General features: G+C 42.0%; 1 protein-coding gene across 5 annotated transcripts in view; it reads left to right on the top strand.

Annotated features, from left to right (window-relative positions):
- Positions 1 to 21,618, top strand: part of RALGAPA2 (Ral GTPase activating protein catalytic subunit alpha 2) — a 299,150-nt gene that overhangs the window by 178,047 nt on the left and 99,485 nt on the right. For all 5 annotated transcript variants that reach the window (XM_061587941.1, XM_061587904.1, XM_061587913.1 and 2 more), the window contains 3 exons: positions 2,597 to 2,720; positions 3,836 to 3,991; positions 20,894 to 21,052. In XM_061587941.1, coding sequence (XP_061443925.1) covers positions 2,597 to 2,720; positions 3,836 to 3,991; positions 20,894 to 21,052 — 439 coding nt within the window. The remainder of the gene's footprint in view (positions 1 to 2,596; positions 2,721 to 3,835; positions 3,992 to 20,893; positions 21,053 to 21,618) is intronic.

Raw genomic sequence — 21,618 nt, 5'->3', positions numbered from 1 at the left:
GGTACAAAAAGTGATCAGAGGCAGTGGCTCCCACTGCACTTGGTCAAAAATCCAAATGTGCCCAAGGGGCTAAAAAGGTAGGTGGCCCCTGCTTTGGCCAATTTAGGATGGCCAATGCTTCACCACACTTATTTATGTGAAATACTTAATCAAGAATTAAACAATGCCAATTATGAACTAGATGAGGTAGATTAGATTTATAAACAAAAGGAAGCAAAAGGAGTTGAGCAATCCTAGCAGTCCTTAGTAGCATTATATTCCATGATAAAGACTTACTGTATACATAATCTCAGTGCCAAATTTAAATAGAGAGCAGGGATGGTAAAATTATTCCATGAACATCTCAGTGTAAGTAGCACACTGTTCTTCTTTAGGCACATGTCTCAGCATATACACTGGAAAATACTACCATGTTGCAATATATGCAGATAGCAACCTCTTCACTAGCTTCCTACCCACTTCCTGGTAACCCATCTTACTCATGTTGCTGTACTGCCTACAATCTGAATGCCATTGACTCCCCATTGATTCAGCCATTGGTTGACTTCCTGTGCATTACTATATACTAAGCCACATGTTCAGAAGATTGACACAGGGCCAAACTGCAATACGGAACTTCATCACTGCTGCAAGTGAGGAGTCCAGATTGTGGCTCTCTGGCTGTTTTTAAGGATAATAAATTGTATTTTTATCTGCTGCTGTGCTGAATTGATTTTATTGCATTATGATGTGTCCTGTAATCATATGATGATGGGTAGGGTAGAAATTGTCTTATAAGTAGGTAGGTAGGTAGGTAGGTAATGGGAAAGCATGTCCAAATTTGAATTTATTTAATAGTAGGTACCGGGGAGGTGATCTTTATGACAACTGCATCATTCAGGGAAGGGAGATTTAACCCTTCCTCCACAGCTGTAATCTTGATGAAAACCCATCTCTCCGCTGATACTAGCTTTAGGGGAAAAACTCCCACATGATACATTACATGTAGTTTGTCCCATAAAATAAAAATGAACATAAAAGATGGCACACGCAGAGAGGCTGTATTTGCATGTCACACTAAGACTTGGTTTATCGAGATGTACATGATCAGTAAGGAGCCACAGCAAACCTTGGGCTTGTGTGCTCCAACTTGCCCTTTCTTCCTCTTATTTGACACGAGGTGGACCTTGGCAGTATTTACTTCCAATTTCCATGAATCTCAGCTTTTGTGTTGTCTGGACCAGGGATCGTGATTTATCCCATCTGTGGTGAGTTTAAGCAAGACAGCTTCATTGGCTTTTTAGAAATTGATCACAGGTAGAGATAAAACATGATCCCTGGTCCAGTCACCATGACAAGCAAAGATTCAGGAAAGCTGGGATTTGGCCACATGGGAGGAATAGTGGGGAGGAGGAAGCATACTGTGGCTCCTTTCTGCTCCTACATGTCTCACTAAATTATGGTTTAGAATTATATGCAGGTGTGGCCAAAGAGAGATGGTTTCAGGTTTTTTTTAGTGATTTGCACAAATCTTTGTATGTGCAGAATGATGGGCATGTCCATAGTGCCCAGTACCTACCACCATTATACTTTCATCTCAGTTTATATTACTAGATTTTAATATGAGCTGCCACTATATTTGAAAATACTGTATGTGAGTGAATTTGGAAGGGGATGGCTATGATGATAGGCTTGGATTGCTATCTAAATTTTGTAATATGAAAAAGTAGACAGTGTGAATAAAAAAGCAACTATTCAAGACTGTGGAATTTTTCTGCCAAACACAGAGGACCCCTGACACTCCTGTTGTTAGTAGTTGCCCCTAAAAACATATACTATATATTTTACTGTTTTGCATATTTTAGAAGTTCTTAATGCTTTTAAATGTTTTACAGGTTTTTAATTTTTAAAAAATGTTTTAGATAAGTTTTTCTTTCATTTTTAAGCATATTCTCTTATCATTTTGGTGTTTGCCGCCCTAGGCTCCTTTGAGAGGAAGGGCATGATAGAAATTTAATAAATAAATAAATAATGCCAAACATCAGGACCAAGCAGGAAGTTCAGGGTTTTGTTTTTGTTTTTGAACTTTTGGCTAAAAATTTGGAATGCCGAGGTGAAAATGGGGGGGGGTATTCCAAAGATTTGGAGGGGGATTTACAGTTGGGTGGTAGGTGGCAACATTCTTTCTTTGCATGCCTGTGTTTGTGTGCCTCTGGCAACATGGAGCTCCTGTCAGCAGTTGCTATTTTCCCTCAAAATTCCCTGGATGTAGTGTTGGTCAAGGGCATTTCAAGAAAGAAATGGCTGCTGCCACTTTTCCCCAGAATGTCCCAGAACAACACTATGTTTGGGGCAGTCAAGGTCAGAAATGGAAAGTTATCAGCTGGCAGCTGCCAAAGCCATCTCCATCACTGTTGTAGCTAAGTTCACTGTACTCTGAAGAAAATCACCCAAATAACCCCCTATTTCACTGCCTACCAAGTGGGGGCGGTAGTTTGACCCTACTTCACATAGCATATAGTTTTCAGAGTAACATCAAGTACTGACAAAAATCTAAGATAATATTTTCATTTACAATTGCTTTGTGGTGTTTTTTTTTTGTTATTTCCAATTGCAGCCGTGAAACTCACAAGACTGCAGTATTTTACATTGCTGAAGGACAGGAAGATAAATGTTCAATATTGTCCAATCCAAAAGGAAGCCAAGCATATGAAGAGTTTGTTGCTGGATTAGGCTGGGAGGTAATTATTAGCCAAACATTTAGTTTTGAAATAATAAAATCATCCCATGAGTTAAATGCTGTATTTGGGGCAATGTAGTAACTTCTCAACTGCTTGGATGCTGGCCCCCTGTTCTTGTAATATGTGGCTTGCAGGGCCAGTGTCAGGCTTGAGGCAGGGCTCTCAACAAGCTGCTCCTCCCCAGAGAACTTCTTTGCTGAGCGTCACTCACTGTCTCTCCCCACCTTCATCATAACTTTACCAGAATGGGCACCATCACTCAGTGTTGTGGTCCAGCAGCATTTTAGGGCAATGCAAATGGCAGTAGCTGCTGCAACAGTTACGCTCAGCACTTCTTTGCAGAGCACAAAGCAAAAACAACAACTTGCTTTTTTACAAAATCTATTAAATACAGTGTGACAGTATGACAGTATGAGCCCTTCCGGGCTTGTGGGCCCCACCATGCCAGGTGCTAACACTAGTCAATGATGGCTTGGCTTTTTCACTGGAACATTTGAAATGGCTTGCTTTGTTGACAGCTTTTGAGTTTTGGCCTCTGTGATAAACTAGTTTATATGGGCTGGAGGCTGCTGATGTGTTTGTTCTGTTGTCCCCATGCTTTTAAGAATTATATTTTGAAAAAATGTTAGTTATAATTATCATTAAGCTGCATCAATGTACATTGTGTATTACAGAGTAACATAAAATAATGCCAACCTTGCTCTGTAGAGACTAAAACGTAAATTATAGTTGCAGAAATAAATTTGCAAAGTGAACTTAATGCTGTTTGCTCTGTGGTTGAGATCACTGAAATATACAATTAGAATTGTTAAATTTTAAACACAAGCAATATTAAAAATGTTACACAATTTTAGAGGCTATCTATGTAAAAGAGGCCTGTGAAAAAGTAAGATTTTTTTTAAATGTACTTTTGAGAAATCTAATGTATATATTAAATAATATTACATTTTAACATGCAGCAAACAATACCTCTATCTTCAGTGTTAGAATTGTCATTACATGTACATTCTAAACCTATTTACATGGAAATGCTCCATTCATTTCAGTGGGATTTCTGGATACATTTTCTTAGGATTACAGATTTAGAGTAAAATATTTGTTTTTAATTAATTAAGGTTGATCTTTCAACTCACTGTGGATTTATGGGTGGCCTTCAGCGTAATGGCAGCACAGGACAAACTGCACCATATTATGCTACTTCTACTGTGGAAGTAATTTTCCATGTGTCTACACGAATGCCCTCTGATTCAGATGACTCACAGACAAAAAAGGTAAATGCAGAACTAAAAGTCATATATTGTCCTCTTTCAATATATTTGCTGGAGAGCATGTGGACAGGGAAGTATGTGGACAGGGAAATTTTGCAACATTGTGTGCAGAATTTATCAGAAAGAATCTGATACAGAACTTAAATGGAATGACTTTGTAGATTTGCATTAAAAACAAGAGTCAAGTGAAATCCTTCTACCTCAACTCACAAAAGCTTTTCCATCTCAAAAGTCATACTAACAGCAAGTTCCAGTGAGCACCTTGTGACTGCCTTTATAGATGTTCTTAGTGTAGCCTGTCAACATGGTTGTTGGTTTACAGCTCCCATTATACTCTGCCTTATCATTACTCTTTCATCCTTTTAAAGGAGTGGGATTTTGATGTGGGAAGTACACATCAGCCAGGCGATCCTATCATAGTTCAGTCCACATTCACTATAATGTGATGTACACCTTTTATTACCCTATTTATTTTAATTAATATTTCAATTAGTGTTAAAATCTTCTCCAGTTACAATTTTTAACAATATTAGAAAATAAACAGCTTGAATTAAAGTGTGTTATAGCACCATAACACTATGATGCTTTCAAAAAACGCCTTTCCAGTCATTGCCATTTTTAGCAATACGTTTAATGGCAGTGGCAGAAAAGAGTGTTTTCATCATGTGCTTGAAGCTTCAATTGATCACTCAGGTGAATTAGATTTTCCCCACCCACATCAGCTTTGTCACACCAAATGGTGTAGATTAAACATTCCAAGACAAGCATACAGAAAAAGTGCAATGTAACCAGCCATGTGGAAAGTCAGTTGTAATTCCATTTGTAGCAAATAGTGAAGGAGCATTGATTATTAGCAACTGATTTGGAAGCAGTCAGTATCTACAAACTTTCCATTTGCCTGCTCCTAAAACTAAAAGATAAGATCTTTACTGAACAAAGGAAAAATTGATGTTCCCAAGCAGTAACAGCTTGTGTCCCAAGGCGTCACTGAAAAGAGAAAGTCTCTTCCATTTGTTGTTGCAGAAGAACTGATCCTCAAATTGAACTGTTTACAAGAGGGCATATATCCTCATATCCAAATAAATGAGAGGCACTCTATATCTTGTGGATTTTCCTCCTTCCCTTTGGTTTCTTTAATAGCATTTCTTTATCTGCTGTTTGAAACCCCTGTAATCCTCTTTTGGGCTGGCTGTATAAATTTCACAATCAGCAAACCAGAGTGCAATCTCCCCTTCCCCCACTCCAGCTGCTTCTGTCTTCTGCAAAATAAGTGATCAAACATGATCAAGAATGCATTTTCTGTCACACCTTTAGCAGGCTTACATACTGAAAGCCACCATACCCTCCAGCAGTTTCAATATGAAAACACTCTTATGCATGTATAATACAAAGATCATTGCTGAGCACAACCCTTTCCCACAGTTACACTAGTAAAAACTCTTCTTACTTGTACTTGTTTACTCTGCACTAGCCTGTCATGTCCTGAGTTCTGTACAGTTTCCTATTTTAAAACAATCGTTAATTTTACAATGAATTTTGGTATCCCCATCATAGAATAGTTATTATTTATTATTATTAATTATTAAATTTATTAGTCGCCCATCTGGCTGGTTTACCAGCATCTGTGTTGGAATTGCTTTTTAATATGTTCTTAAACTTTTTTTAAAAAATGTCTTTAATCTTAGAAGATGTTTTGATTGCTTTCTTTCAGTAACTTTTTGAAGATGTTTTGTTTTAATGTGTTTTAAAGTTTGTTTTTATGATGTTTTAATGTTTTTAGTGTTTTTGTTTGCTGCCCTGGGCTCCTGCTGGGAGGCAGGGTGGGATATAAATCAAATAATAATAATAATAATAATAATAATAATAATAATAATAATAATAATAATAATAATAATAAACAACTCAAAATCACTCAGCAGTTCTTACTGTCTGGATAGGGGAGATGGAAGTGACCTCGGCAGCTAATGTGCATATGCTAATAACATTTTTTAAAAAGCAAAATGGGAATAGTTATTTACTAGGGACAGGTGTAAGAAAATAGGAGAGGCTCCTGCTAAATAGTGGTGATTGAACTGTATGGCAAGCACATTACTTTATTAGAAGAAATAAATCAAACATTGACTGCATTCTGTTAAACTCCAGCGCAAAGCACTTGTGTGTCAAAATTTGTTTTCAGGAGTCTGGTAACTGTTACTTGATTATTTGCAATCAGATATGTTTGGAAGCCTTCCTAGGCAGTTTTAAGATTGCTTCTGGATTTTTAGGAAGGCATATCTAATATATTCCTGATTCATTTTAACTATTCAGGTGATATTTGTACTCTGACCAATTTTGCATCCTATGTTTTTCGTTGCCAGTTTCCAAGCATAATAAGCAAAATGCTGAACAACTTGCTTTGCTGACAAACTCAGTAGCATGACAGAAGGTCATACCACCTGCTGGCCAGAAAAGCTGCCTGTAAATGTGACCATTCTGCAGCAGGCGGCATATTTTGTGACCCACAGAATAAGACAGATGCCATAGTCATACTTAATTATTAGAGATTCTGTTTTTAATGAAAAATAGCTGTACCTGTGTGTGTGTGTTATAAAATAAGTAGACAGTTTTAACTAGGAATGCATATGGCTGTAAAATGAAATAATTAAGAATATACCTTCTTAACTGTTATGAGCAATGTAGTACTGCATGCCAACATACTTAGAAATCACATTTTGTGCTATTTTTTAAATATATTACAGTGAGTTGTAAAATTATTGCCTTTACTGAAATATTTTTCTCTAGAAAATGAGAAATGTTCAATAATACCCTTTGGAATTCAAGGATTTATCATTATGAATAGTATTACTGTTTCATCCAGACATCTTGCAGCCACAATGGAAATGAATAGCGGTAACAACATCCTAATAGTTTCTTGTCAAAACTGTATGTAGTTTTTTTATATACAATTAGCTGTAAAGAGCTTCTCAGTTCAGAAACCTGGTTACAACCCCCTACTGAACTCTTGCTCCTTTACTCAAGAAATTCATTAGTTATAGCTAGATTAGATTTTTAGCAGCTAATCTAACTGCTGTAGGGGTTTGCAAAGTGGAGACAGAGCTGTGCTATTGGATTTGTTCAATTCATTTGACTCCAGGACTATAATTGCACTTATGTCTTACAAGGTTTTTTATAGCCTAAGGCTGGCTGGCAGCAGAAAACAAATTGGCAGTGAATACAGTAAGAGTGAAAGGGAATGAAAGGCACACATTATCAGTCTCCAGGCAGCGCTGTTCTGGCAGGAAGTTTCTTGGTTAATTTACAAATAAAACTTCGATTTTAGGATGGACGCTCTGTCAGCCAGACAATGGGGATGTCGGGGCTGGCCATTACTCAGTAAAAGTAGCAGCCATGCCTACCCCAAGCAGAAGTTCTTCAATCACACAGACAACTCTTTTCTGGAGCCAGCTGGCTCTGTAATGCAATTAGTAGGGAAAGGAGGTCAGACTATTAGGTGTGTATACCATGACCACTGTCAACATTGGTGTGTTGCCTGGGAGGCAGGGTACAGGATAGCTAAAGCAGAGTGCCTTTAATGCTATTTAATCAAGTGGTATATGTAGAATGTCACACAAGTAGGCTCCAAACATGTGGCTGTTTTGAAAGGCTTGAAAACAATACTTTTTCAGTAACTAACAGAAATCTTTTGATGCACAGATTGTAGCTGGGGAAATTAAGTCAGGACATGATTGATAGTAAAATTCAAATTAGACTTTGCATTGATTGACCTTTTTCATGTGAACATTCACTTTTATCTAATCCTCTAGTTAGGTTTTAACATGTTAAAATGTATTCAGGTTTCATTTCTACTTTTTAATATTCTGCAATCTAGAAATTAAATACTTCCTTATAATGCCCTATGAACATCCTATAAAAGTTGTAAAGTGATGCTGAACAACTACTTACTATGGCTGCTTTCGCACATCACTTAATACCATAGTATAATGCACAGCATGCTGATGCAGGCTGCTGAAATCATGTGCCCTTCACTCTTCCCTGTTTCTGTTGCTCCCACACAGCCAGGCAACAATCTGGCATGTTCTGGCACACTTCTAAGCCTTTTGACCTAGAGTTACATCTGAACCCAGGCTCATGCTTTGTTTCTGTCCAGACAAACCATGAGCTATAATCAAGATTTGTTCTTGGCTTACCACTCATGGTTTGTTTGGAGAGAAGCAAATCATGAGCCTGGGTTTGGACGTAATTCTAGGGCAGGCTGTCAGGCTCGCCCCTGCTTTCACCACTTTGTCAAGCCCCTTCCCGTCAGGATCCCATGTCAGGCTACCACCTGCTAGGATCCCGCCTGTGGCTACCTCCTTGTCACGGTCCCACCTCAGGGTCCTGCTCTCAAAATGGTTCTCTCACTGGCTCTAGCAAAGATCTCTCAAGATCCCACCGCTAGGCAGCACCACCAGCCACTCCCTGTTTAACAATATTGCCTTGAGACTTTGCCTTAGTCTCCTCCTGGCTTATTGCTACTTTGTGTCTGGGTGCACTTGCAGGCCACAACCCCCCTGTATCTTTGTGCCTGTAAAGAATACAGCCCTGGGTTGCTCTGGGCACTTGATGATGTTACACTAGCTCTTCCCCGCTGCCACCATTGATGCTGTTTCTCCACCTTGGTATATGCCCTGCCCACCCATCTGGTCTGTGTAAACCCAGCCAAGGGTCAGGCGTTAGGTAAACCAAGAAATATTTATTTATATACACAGGAATAACAAGATTACTTAGAGGTATAGTTAACAAGTGTATGGTTTCATCAGATGCGTTTCTCTTTATGTTTCTAGCCGTCAATAACCTGCCTCACTATCAGCCTAATCCAATCCAACCCACAAAACCAACTCCAACCTCCCTCAGAACTCCCACCAACCAAACTGCCTTAATCACCTGGCATCCTCTCATTTATACCTTCAGACACTCAAACATTCAGCCAATCATAATACAACATTCTCCAGCATTCCAGCCCATGTACTCCCCTCTCTCACTCAGTCTACTTACCATATATACTCTAAGAAACCTGCACTTACCATATTTACAGTATTATAAATACAGGGGCATCACACAGACCATGGCTTAGCTTCTGGCAGCATAACAGGAACAGGAGAGAAGCAAAGCACCTGTGATTTCAGCAGCATGCACCACTATGCTTCATGTTCATCTTTAAACAATTGTTTTGTTTAACTATTGTGGCATATGAACCAGGTCTATCTCTGTTCTGGTATCTTAGTCTAAAGGTCTAAATTTGACGGTATAGCCCTTTGTTTATAAATATTTATTTTAAGTCTATCTTCAAAATATCTTCAAAATCTCTTGTTTTAAATGTCAGTATTTCTAGTGTTTTGTTAATATGAACATGGGGCATTGGGATATAGTTTTGTAATCTACAATATTAAGCATTAATACAGCCTTTCCCAACCTTTGTGTCCCTGGATGTTGTTGGACTACAACTCCCATCAGCCCCAGCCAGCATGGCCAATGGTCAGGAATAATAGGAATTACAGTTCAGCAACATCTGGGGATCCAAAGGTTGGGAAAGGCTACATTAAAATATGTTATGCTGTCCTTAGAATAAGGGATCTAGGACATTGCCTTGTAATTATGCAATTTTCAACCCTCCAACAGATGTTTGAGAATTTCATTAAAAACTATCCATAGTTGAGAATTCTGCATCCCCCTGGGGCTGCTTGTTCTATTGTCTGGCTATCATGTTTTTAAAAGTTTTGTTTTTCTGATTACTCCATTTCACTCTGAATTCATTTATCTCACCCTTGGTGTTCTCCATCTTCTTTGTTGCAATATATGTGAACTACCATATACCTTTGTTTCCTTCTTGCTTCATCAGCCTTTGTTTTTTCCCTTAAAAATGTATTCCTTGTTTGTGTTCCCTGATTAACTCCAACTTGCTCTGTGTGGGTCTTTAGTTACCACATTTAAAGTGGATGTATTGCCCCAGCTGAGGTCTAATGAGTGCCACTTTCAGTGATATCCTTCTAATAACTTCCATTTGATGGCTTTTGTTAATGTGGTATGGCTGAGTTGTACTGAAGTTGTTATCCAGTATGGCATACACATCCTTTCTTACCATTGCTGCAATCAATTTCCCTGCTCTGTTTTCTTTTCAGAGAAAATCTGGTTTTTTTAATCTAGTTTTTCCAATATTCTGTTTTACCACATCATTTGAAACAAATCATACTCTGTATTATTCACAGTTTGTCAATTTCACTGCAGATTCACAAACGCTACACCTTGAGAGATTTAAAAAGTTGTTTAATTGCTCTAAGTTGCATTTTAAGTAAGAACTGAGTCACAGTCCCATCAGTGCAAGGATTTTTGCTTGTGCAACAGAACTTCTTCCCTCCTTTCTCCCCGTGGACCCCCTAAATCTGTTCTATGGGTTTCCCCAACATGCACAGGGGGAGGAGGGGGAAAAGTCCATTGGAGAGATTTTATACAGAAGTACAGGAAGAAATTAATCACACACAAAAATGAGATGTGCTGATAATCATGGAGAATGGAATGCAAAAGTAGGGAACAGAGAAGAACTTGGAATTGTGGGGAAATGGGGCTTAGGAGACAGAAATGAAGCAGGAGAAAGACTTATTGAATTCTGTGAAGCCAATAATTTGTTTCTTGCGAACACATTTTTTGAGCGACCGAAAAGACGACTGTACACGTGGACATCACCAAATGGTCAATATAGGAATCAAATTGATTATATAATTGGTAGCAGAAGATGGAGAAGTTCCATACTTTCTGCGAAAACAAGACCAGGAGCAGACTGTGGTATAGATCATGAACTGGTCATATCAAAAATCAGAGTAAAGCTAAAGAAGAAGAACAAAGCAATGATAGTGCCAAAATACAATTTAAATAAAATCCCAGAAGAATATAAAGATCAAATAAGGAACAGGTTTGAGGCGTTAAACTTAATTGACAGAGAACCAGAACTATGGAGTGAACTCAGAGTCATTATCAGGGAAGAATGCAAAAAGGCAATACCTCTAGTTAAAAAGAGAGAAAGACCTCAATGGATGACTTAAGAAACTCTTAAGAGAAGGAAAGCGAAAGCAAAAGGAGATAGAAACACAGTTAGAACCCTAAATGCAACAATACAGCGACTAGTACGTAGGGACTAGTACTGTATAGAAATAGAAGATGACAACAAAAGGGAAGAACAAGAGCCCTATTCCAAAAGATGAGAGATATGAAAGCGAAATTTAAACCAAGAGTAGGGATGTTGAATAATCAACAGGGGAACACACTGACTGACCAAGATGAAATAAAAGGAAGATGGAAGCAATACACTGTTGCGCTGCAGCCAACTCAGAAGGGACAGGAAGGAGGGAGGCATGAGTTTTAGGCGCCTCCGCAGCCAGAAGAAGCAGAGTTGGGGATTGTTGTGTCTGAGCAGGATCGTGCGGGAGGGGGGCAGCCTGCTCTCCAGCCAGTTCCCACGAGTAATGCCCTTTCCGAGGAGCCGAGCGCACCGCCCCCAGTTGATGCAGAGGACTTGTGGGGGGAAGCTTCAGAGTCAGTGCCAGCTCCTCCTTTACCAAGCAGTTTCCAGGAGGATTCCAGTGTGGCACCGCCCCCTGACCTTGAGCCCGTTGCTCGCGAGCAGGTGTCTTCAGATGAGCTGTTGGATGCGCGTCCCCTGTCTCCTCGTTCCCATCGCCGCGAGAATCGGACAGGGCAAAGACAGGAATTACGAAGGAGTCAGAGATTACGTTTGAAAACATTTCCTATATAAGCCTGCCGCTCCCAGTGGGGGGTCGTTGAGTCAACTTCCTTCACACGCTGCAGAGCATGTCTAGAGCATAGTTGGGGACTCTAGTGAGTTAGCGTAGGGTTTCCTATGAAGCGCAATGCCTTTGGTGTATCCATTACTTTAATAAAACGAGATTTACTTGCACCCACACTCCAGCCTCATTCTATTGGCTCTGGACGGGACAGATTGACTCAACCACCATCCCTACTCGAATCTGTTCCCATGGCGGATGACATGGACCAGAACGGAGCAAGAGGGGGAGTACCTATCACCATGGAAGCTTTGTATGCTGAGATCCAGAACCTCCGAGTGACTACACAAGCCCTACAAGCCGAGAACCAAAACCTCAGAGCTGCAACGCAAGCCTTGCAAGTGGATAACCAGAATCTCCATGCCTTGGTCGCCCAAGTCCAGGCTGCGCCCCCGAGGGCAGCAGCCCCTGTGAAGTCTCCAGTGGGGCTCCCCGTGCAATACGGGGGCCAGAGTGAACAGTTTGCCACGTTTCTAGCCCGATGTGAGTTGTACATTCAAGTGCGCAGAGCTGAGTTCCCAACTGATGACGCGAAGGTGGCGTTCATCATCAGTTTATTGGAAGGGGAAGCGGCAAAATGGGCCACCCCGTATTTGATTCACAACGACCAGATATTGCGCCAGTTTGATGCCTTCAAGAATGCGATGGGGGACATGTTCCGAGACCCCCAGAGGAAGGAGACGGTTGCCCGCCAGTTAGGGACCCTGAGACAGGGAAGGGGGTCTGTAGGGCAATACACGAATGCTTTCCGTGTTTTGTCTCAGGAGACGAAGTACAATGACCCAGCCTTGATGTACTTCTACAGAAATGGACTGAGTCCAGAAGTGTTGGATGAACTGGCGCGCTCCACACACCCCGACTCACTGAGGGGTTTGATTCAACTGAGTTTGCAGATAGACAGCCGCTTAGAAGGAAGAAAGTTGGAGCGAAGAATGGAGCCTTCACGGAGTCAGGTTGCTGCTCCGCTGCCCCGTGCGCACCCCGTGCCCAATCCTGGCATCCCTACTGTCTTGGGAGAGGAGCCCATGCAGATTGGAGGGGCTAGACCGCGATTGACAGAGGAGGAGAGGGAAAGATGCCGGAGGGAAGGACTGTGTCTCTATTGTGGAAAGTCTGGACAACTCGCCAGAAATTGTGCAGCCAAACCGGAAGATCCCAGCCGCCGGTAAACACATCCCAGCTCTCGTAGAGGCTAGAGAGTTGGGGGGGTGCTACAGACACTGAGCCTCCGTTACGACCCCTTCCCTCCCAAGGGGCCCTTCTGTTGCCCATTCGCATCACCCTATCCTCAGGCGAGAGCTTCTCAGCCAAGGCTATGATCGACAGCGGAGCATCCTCTTGTTTCATAGACCAAGAGTTGACGCTACACCACGCTATTCCCACAAGAGAACTGAGTCAGCCGTTGGCAGTGGAAACTATAGATGGCCGGCCTCTGAAGTATGGGGGGGTGACTCGGGTGACTGAGTCCGTGGAAGTGAAGGTCCCTGGGCATCGGGAAGACCTGTCGTTCTATGTGACGTCCTTGCTGCATTTCCCGGTGGTGTTGGGTATGCCTTGGCTGGTTAGGCACAACCCCACCATCTTTTGGGATGAAGCTGTGGTGGTTTTTATCTCCAAGTACTGCCATCAACATTGCCAGCCTGAAGAGGAGCCACAGGTGTTGGCAGGGGTGCCTCCCCCAAGGGAGATAACTTTGCCCACCAAGTATGGGAGTTTTCGGGACGTCTTTGATAAAAAGGAAGTAGAGCAACTCCCTCCTCACCGGCCCTGTGATTGCGCCATTGATTTGGTGCCTGGGGCACGCATCCCCGCCAGGTGGATCTACTCTCTATCTGAACCAGAGTTGGCAGCGTTAAGGGAGTTTCTGGATGCCAATTTGAAGAAAGGCTTCATTTGCCCTTCACAGTCCCCAGCTGGTGCACCCCTGCTGTTTGTGAAGAAAAAAGGGGGGAGCTCCATCCCTGTAATGATTATCGAGCCCTAAACCAGCTCACTATCCCCAATAGTTACCCGCTGCTGCTCATTAAGGAAATGTTGGAGAGGTTGCGTTCCGCCAAAATTTTCACGAAACTGGACTTGAGAGGAGCTTACAACTTGGTGAGGATTAAGGCAGGTCATGAATGGAAGACTGCGTTTAAGACCCGTTATGGTCAGTTTGAGTATTTGGTGATGCCATATGGGTTGTGGGGAGCACCTGGAGTCTTCCAAAATTTTATGAATGATATCTTTCGGGACTTTGTGGACCGCTTTATGATAGTGTATTTGGATGATATCCTGATTTATTCGAATACTCCCGAGGAACACGACTCGCATGTGCGTGCGGTGTTGCAGAAGTTACGGGAACACCGTCTTTACGCAAAGCTGGAAAAGTGTGGGTTTGACCTAACCACGTTGGACTTTCTGGGGTATCGGATCTCTCCAGCAGGAGTAGAAATGGACCCAGAAAAAGTTTGTTGTGTACTCACGTGGCAACCCTCCAAGACCAAGAAGGATTTGCAACGCTTCTTGGGCTTTGCGAATTAATACCATCGTTTCATAGCCAACTACTCCCATCAGACCGCACTGCTCACAGATTGCCTGAAGGGCTCAGGACCTTTCCACTGGACAGAAGCTGCACAAGAGGCTTTCGAGAGCCTGAAGCGAAGGTTTGCTACCGAACCCATACTACAGCATGCCGACCCGGCGCTCCCTTTTGTGGTAGAGACGGATGTGTCGGATGTCGCGATCGGAGGGGTTCTTTTGCAACTGGCCCAGAAAGGGGGAGAACTGATGCCTTGTGCCTACTTTTCCAGAAAGTTAACCAACTCTGAGCAAAACTACACTGTGTGGGAAAAGGAGCTATTAGCCATTAGAGATGCCTTTGAAGCCTGGAGACACCATCTGGAAGGGGCGCAGCAAGAAATTGAGGTGTGCACGGACCATCGTAATCTAGAGAGTCTTCATACCGCCCGTAAACTCAATCAGAGGCAAGTGCGCTGGGCTCAGTTCTTCGCACGGTTCCATTTCAAAATTCATTATATCTCCCAAGCACAGAATAAGCGGGCTGATGCCCTCTCAAGGAAGCCAGAATTTCTGAGGGATCCCACCCCAAGACCGTTACAGTACATAATCCTTCCTGAGCAGGGAGTAGTAGGGGCCTGCCAAGATTCTTGGGAAGCTGAAGTGCGTGAAGTGCAACAACAGGACCCTTTCGTGCAGGAGCAGCGGGTCGAAGAGGGCGCGTCACCCCAGGCAGAACAGAAGGACCTTATATGGAAGGATGGCATACTGCACCATCAGGAAGCTGTTTATGTGCCCCCTGGAGAACTGCAAGTGAGGGTACTACATCAGTGCCATGATGCCCCCATGGCAGGCCACTTTGGGGTTTTTAAGACCATTCAAGCTATCACTCGGGAGTTCTGGTGGCCCAAGGTGAAGAAGGACGTAGAGTGTTACGTTCGCTCTTGCCCCACTTGCATGAGGGCTAAACATGCCACTGGGAAGCCACCAGGGCTACTGGAACCCCTTCCTACTCCAGGAGGACCTTGGCAAATGATTACTATGGATTTTATAACAGACCTTCCACCTTCGCAGGGGAAAACCACAGTTTTGGTGGTCGTTGATGCCTTCTCGAAAACGGCTCACTTCATTCTGTGCACAGGGCTCCCAAGTGCTCAAGACACTGCCAAGTTGTACGTGCAAAATGTGTATCGGCTGCATGGTCTGCCAGACAGCCTGGTTTCCGATCGGGGCACACAATTCACCTCGCGTTTTTGGCAAGCGTTGTGGAAGTTGCTGCAAAGTGAGCTGAGACTGTCGTCTGCCCATCATCCCCAAACGGATGGGCAGTCCGAGAGGGTCAACGCAGTGTTGCAACAATATTTATGTTGTTTTGTGGGGTATCAACAGGACAACTGGATGTCCTACCTGCATTTAGCAGAATTTGCCTATAATAATGCTGTGCATCCGCACACGCAACAGACTCCTTTCTTCGCCAATTTTGGCTACCACCCCCAAGCCTTCCCTGCCCCAAAAGACAGTCTCTCAGTCCCAGCCGCTGAGGATTACTTGCAGGAACTTCACACTATGCAACAGCTACTCCAAGAGCAACTAGAACAGGCCAAAGCGGATTACAAACGCGCAGCTGACCAGCATCGGAGAGAGGGGGACCTCATACGAGTGGGAGACCAGGTCTGGGTCTCTACACGTTTCCTAGCTATGCTTGGCCGGTGTCGTAAACTGCAGGATTGGCGTGTAGGGCCCTTTGAGGTGGAGGCACAGATTAACCCTGTGGCTTACAGACTAAAATTGCCGCCCACCTTCAAGATGCACCCAGTCTTCCACAGGGCATTGTTGACCAAGGACGCTGCCCCCAACCCTCACCGTCTGTGAGTGGAGCCCGCACCGCCGTTGTTGGTAGAGGGGGAGGAGGAATACGAAGTAGAACAGAATTTGGACTCGCGAAAACGCCGAGGGCATCTTCAGTACCTGATTCATTGGAAGGGGTACGATCCAACTGAACATTCCTGGGAAACAGGAGAATGTGCATGCTCCGACTTTGGTGAGAGAATTCCATGAGGCTTATCCAGAGAACCCTAGACCTCAGGGGTGGGAAGGGTTAAAGCATGGAGGGGGGGATGATGTTGCGCTGCAGCCAACTCAGAAGGGACAGGAAGGGGGGAGGCATGAGTTTCAGGCGCCTCCGCAGCCAGAAGAAGCAGAGTTGGGGATTGTTGTGTCTGAGCAGGATCATGCGGGAGGGGGGCAGCCTGCTCTCCAGCCAGTTCCCACGAGTAACGCCCTTTCCGAGGAGCCGAGTGCACCGCCCCCAGTTGATGCAGAGGACTTGTGGGGGGAAGCTTCAGAGACAGTGCCAGCTCCTCCTTTACCAAGCAGTTCCCAGGAGGATTCCAGTGTGGCACCGCCCCCTGACCTCGAGCCTGTTGCTCGGGAGCATGTGTCTTCAGATGAGCCATTGGATGCGCGTCCCCTGTCTCCTCGTTCCCGTCGCCGCGAGAATCAGACAGGGCAAAGACAGGAATTACGAAGGAGTCAGAGATTACGTTCGAAAACATTTCCTATATAAGCCTGCCGCTCCCAGTGGGGGGTCGTTGAGTCAACTTCCTTCACACGCTGCAGAGCATGTCTAGAGCATAGTTAGGGACTCTAGTGAGTTAGCGTAGGGTTTCCTATGAAGCGCAATGCCTTTGATGTATCTATTACTCTAATAAAACGAGATTTACTTGCACTCACACTCCAGCCTCATTCTTTCGGCTCTGGACAGGACATACACTGAAGAACTCTATAAAAAAGATGCCAGGATGACAGATTTATTCACGGAGGAACCCTATGATGAAGAACCAGAAATTTTAGGATGTGAGGTGAAAGCTATTCATAAAATACTTGGAAGAAACAAATCACCAGGAACAGATGGCATACCAATAGAGTTGCTACAAGCTACTGAGACTGAATCTGTTGAAATTGTGACTAAAATTTGTCAAGAAATATGGAAAACTAAACAATGGCCCACAGACTGGAAACGTTTAATATACATCCCAATTCCAAAGAAAGGGGATCCCAGGGAATGCAATAATTATTGAACGATTCCCATGCAAGTAAAGTAATGCTCAAGATTCTACAACAAAGGCTCTTACCATATATGGAGTGAGAAATGCTGATGTCCAGGCTGGATTTAGAAAGGGAAGAGGCACCAGAGATCATATCGCAAACATACATTGGATAATGGAACGGAGCAAGGAATTTCAGAAGAAAATCACCCTGTGCTTTATAGACTACAGCAAAGCCTTTGACTGTGTAGCTCATGAAAAACTATGGAATGCTTTAAAAGCAATGGGGGTGCCACAGCATCTGATTGTCCTGATGCGCAACCTATACTCGGGACAAGAGGCTACTGTAAGGACAGAATATGGAGAAATCGATTGGTTCCCCATCGGAAAGGGTGTGAGACAGGGTTGTAATTTATCACCCTATTTGTTTAATCTGTACGCAGAACATATCATACGGAAAGCATTGGAGGGAGAAACATCAATAATTTAAGATATGCAGACAATACCATACACTTAGCAGAAACCAGTAATGATTTGAAACGAATGCTGATGAAAGTTAAAGAGGAAAGCACAAAAGCAGGACTACAGCTGAACGTCAAGAAGACTAAAGTAATGACAACAGAAGATTTGTGTAACTTTACAGTTGACAATGAGGACATTGAACTTGTCAAGGATTCTCAATACCTCGGCACAGTCATTAACCAAAATGGAGACAATAGTCAAGAAATCAGAAGAAGGCTAGGACTGGGGAGGGCAGCTATGAGAGAACTAGAAAAGGTCCTCAAATGCAAAGATGTATCACTGAACACCAAAGTCAGGATCATTCAGGCCATGGCATTCCCAATCTCTATGTATGGATGTGAAAGTTGGACAGTGAAAAAGGCGGATAAGAGAAAAATCAACTCATTTGAAATGTGGTGTTGGAGGAGAGCTTTGCACATACCATGGACTGCGAAAAATACAAAGAATTTGGTGTTAGAACAAATTAAACCAGAATTGTCACTAGAAGCTAAAATGATGAAACTAAGGTTATCATACTTTGGACACATCACGCAAAGACATGATTCACTAGAAAAGACAATAATGCTGGGAAAAACAGCAGGGAGTAGAAAAAGAGGAAGGCCATTCAAGAGATGGATTGATTCCATAAAGGAAGCCACAGACCTGAACTTACAGGATCTGAACAGGGTGGTTCATGACAGATGCTACTGGAGGCTACTGATTCATAGGGTCGCCATAAGTTGTAATCGACTTGAAGGCACATAACAACAAAACTGTGGAACATCACTGCTTGGCTCCTCCCATTTTGGCAATGATTGTTTAATTAGTAATTTTTGGTTCATCAATTTAAAAAAAGGTAAAAGTGTCCCCGCACTTGTAGTGTGAGTTGTTTCCGACTCTTAGGGTGACGTCTTGCGATGTTTACTAGGCAGACCATATATATGGGGTGGGATTGCCAGTTCCATCCCCGGCCTTTCTTTACCCCCCAGCATATGCCGGGTACTCATTTTACCGACCACGGATGGATGGAAGGCTGAGTATGTCTCCAGTATATGGAAATGTCAAACTTTTTTGAAGTTAAGAAATAGCATATCCTTTTTAGCCCTCCTTTCTTTCATTAAATTGGCTAGTGAAAATATAAATCAATTAGGTTTGACACGAATTATTCTCAACAAAGATAAGTATGATATTCTGTTGGTATTAATATGTACTTCTCCAAATGGTGTTTAAATATGATGTGATTGCCCTGATCCAAGGTAGGCATCAAATTTGTATTTTGTATTTAGTGACTGATTTCTGTGCTGATTGCTATGGCCCTTGGCTAAGACAATAAACAGAAACAAGGGGTTTTGAGAAGTTTTGAGAAAAAGAAAGGTCAGTTATTCCTTAAATATATATCTTCCACCACCACCTTCTTCCAAGAAATTCAGAGCAATATTTTACAGTGTAATCCTAAATATGTCTGTTTAGAAGTAAGTCCTATTGAATTCAATGGGTCTTACTCCCAGGTAAATGAGTGTAGGATTGCAGCCTTAGTCTTGAAACAATTCTGCAGAGGGACAGAGGTTAGGCTCAAAGTGCCTGTTGCGCATAGAAACAAGTAAGAAATCCAGAATGTGGTATCAGTCAGAAACAAAAATGCCACCTTAAAATGTTAAGATGGACACAAAAGAGAAGCACCAAATTACACACAGAGAGAAATGTATGGTATTTCCATGCCTAAGAAAAGGAAGTACAGTCTTTGCAGGTGAATTGATGCTTCCTTTATTAGACCAACAGCACAATCCTGTACAGAATTATTACTGTGTTCAGTAAAAGGAAAGGATTGTGGCCTTTAGACCTCTTTTAATATATAAAAGTCTTAATTTTAATTTAGGCTTAAGGGTTCAATTGCAACTTACATGCAAATGTGTCTAAGAAAATCTAATTATCTCTTTCACTCTTATAAAAGCAACTTTGAAAGAGGAATTGGAAGTAGGAAGTCAGCAGGAGATTTGCTTAACTCCCAAATTACCATTTGATCTGCATAATTAGTACATAATTTCCATGATATGCAAATTAGGCTACACACATTTGGTGAACTGGAATATGGCAGACCACAACTCAAGTGTTTCTGGGTTTAAACCTGATCTTCCCACCTGGAAACTCAACTCCTTGTACATTACTGACATGATATAATACTAGAAGCTACTCTGGATTTGAAACTGAATGCAGTTTAGTTTGATAAAGGTGAGCCACAGCAATCTTCAGGTTCACATGTTTCCCCTCATTCCTTCTCTTGCACAGCTGCAAGGAGTTCAGATTTAGATTTAATTTAGATTAAGCACAGCTATTTATGTCATCCAAGCCCAACAAGGTATGGTTATTCTATGGCTTAGCTATATTTTGTTAAAACAAGGTAACTTTAAACCATAGTTTTAAAGCTGGCTTGTTTCAACAAGCCATAGTTAAGATTAACCACAATTTGTCAGTTCAGACATAATGCTAAACTGTGGTTAATCTAAAATTAAAGTAGAAACCTCAATCTTACAGCTGCACCAAAAGAGGAGAGAGAATATCTTCATAATGCTGAATTGTGGTTTAGCAGTACACCAAACTGGGACAATATCTCTAGTTAAGGTCCCTTAAATATTTTGAATGAGATAAATTCTTTTGCTGCTTTTTAATAAGCAGAAAAGTTATTTATTTATTTATTTATTTATTTATTAGGTTTATATCCCGCCCTTCCTTCCAGTAGGAGCCCAGGGGGACAAACAAAAGCACAAAAACACTCTAAAACATAATAAAAACAGACTTTAAAATATATTAAAACATCCTTAAAAACATATTAAAACAAAACCTTTAACATATTTTAAAAAACCTTGAAAACATCTTTTTTTAAAAAAAAAAGCTTTAGAAACATATTAAAAAGCAATTCCAACACTGACTAACTTCTGTCCAGTTTTATAATTCCATTTGTCCAACATAACTCCTCAAACTGTGTTTGCCATTCTTATTAATAGCAAGCCAATTTGTCATTGCAGCTTCGTCACTTGGGAAATGATGAGGTTCATGTTGTGTGGTCTGAACACACAAGAAATTATCGCAGGGGCATTATACCGACTGATTTTGGAGATGTTCTAATTATTATTTATCCAATGAAGAATCGTATGTTTTTCATAGAGATAATGAAGAAACCAGAGGTATGTTTTTTGATCATTTTATTTGATCTATCGTAGACAGTGATTCTTATTTCCAAAGACAGCTGCTGAAACAAATCCCTGCATGTTTTTTTCTATGTCAAATGGGAACATTTAATGTTGAGTATTCTCACTTTGTATTTATTATAAGAACTTAATGGGTTGTATCAGTGATGTCCCTTGCGCTGATGGAAGACTTTTTGATCTAGCAGAGACTTCCATCAGCAAAATGGGGAGAGAGGTTGTTTTCATCAATTTCCCCTCTCTGTTGTAGCCCTCCACACATACACACACCCAACATCTGCTCCAGAGGATTGTGGGACACTTTGGAACAGCACACAAAGTGGCACAGTTGGCTACAGGGAATCGGCAACAATCACCTGTCTCCTCTTCTGATCAAAGCCTTCCATCAGTTACCGGATACAACCTGATATGATTAAGTGCTTCACAAATACATAATTTGCACTAATTGAGTAGCTTTTCAAGCAATGTCATAAAAAGTTAGATTTCCACAGAGGCAGGACATGTAGTAGCTGAAAATGAGAGGGAGAAACAAAACTATTTTCTGC

This window comes from Rhineura floridana, chromosome 1 (assembly GCF_030035675.1).
Source record: "Rhineura floridana isolate rRhiFlo1 chromosome 1, rRhiFlo1.hap2, whole genome shotgun sequence".
NCBI classification, from domain to species: Eukaryota; Metazoa; Chordata; class Lepidosauria; order Squamata; family Rhineuridae; genus Rhineura; species Rhineura floridana.
The sequence above is the reverse complement of the archived record's forward strand: the minus strand, read 5'-3'. Positions and strand labels throughout refer to the sequence as shown.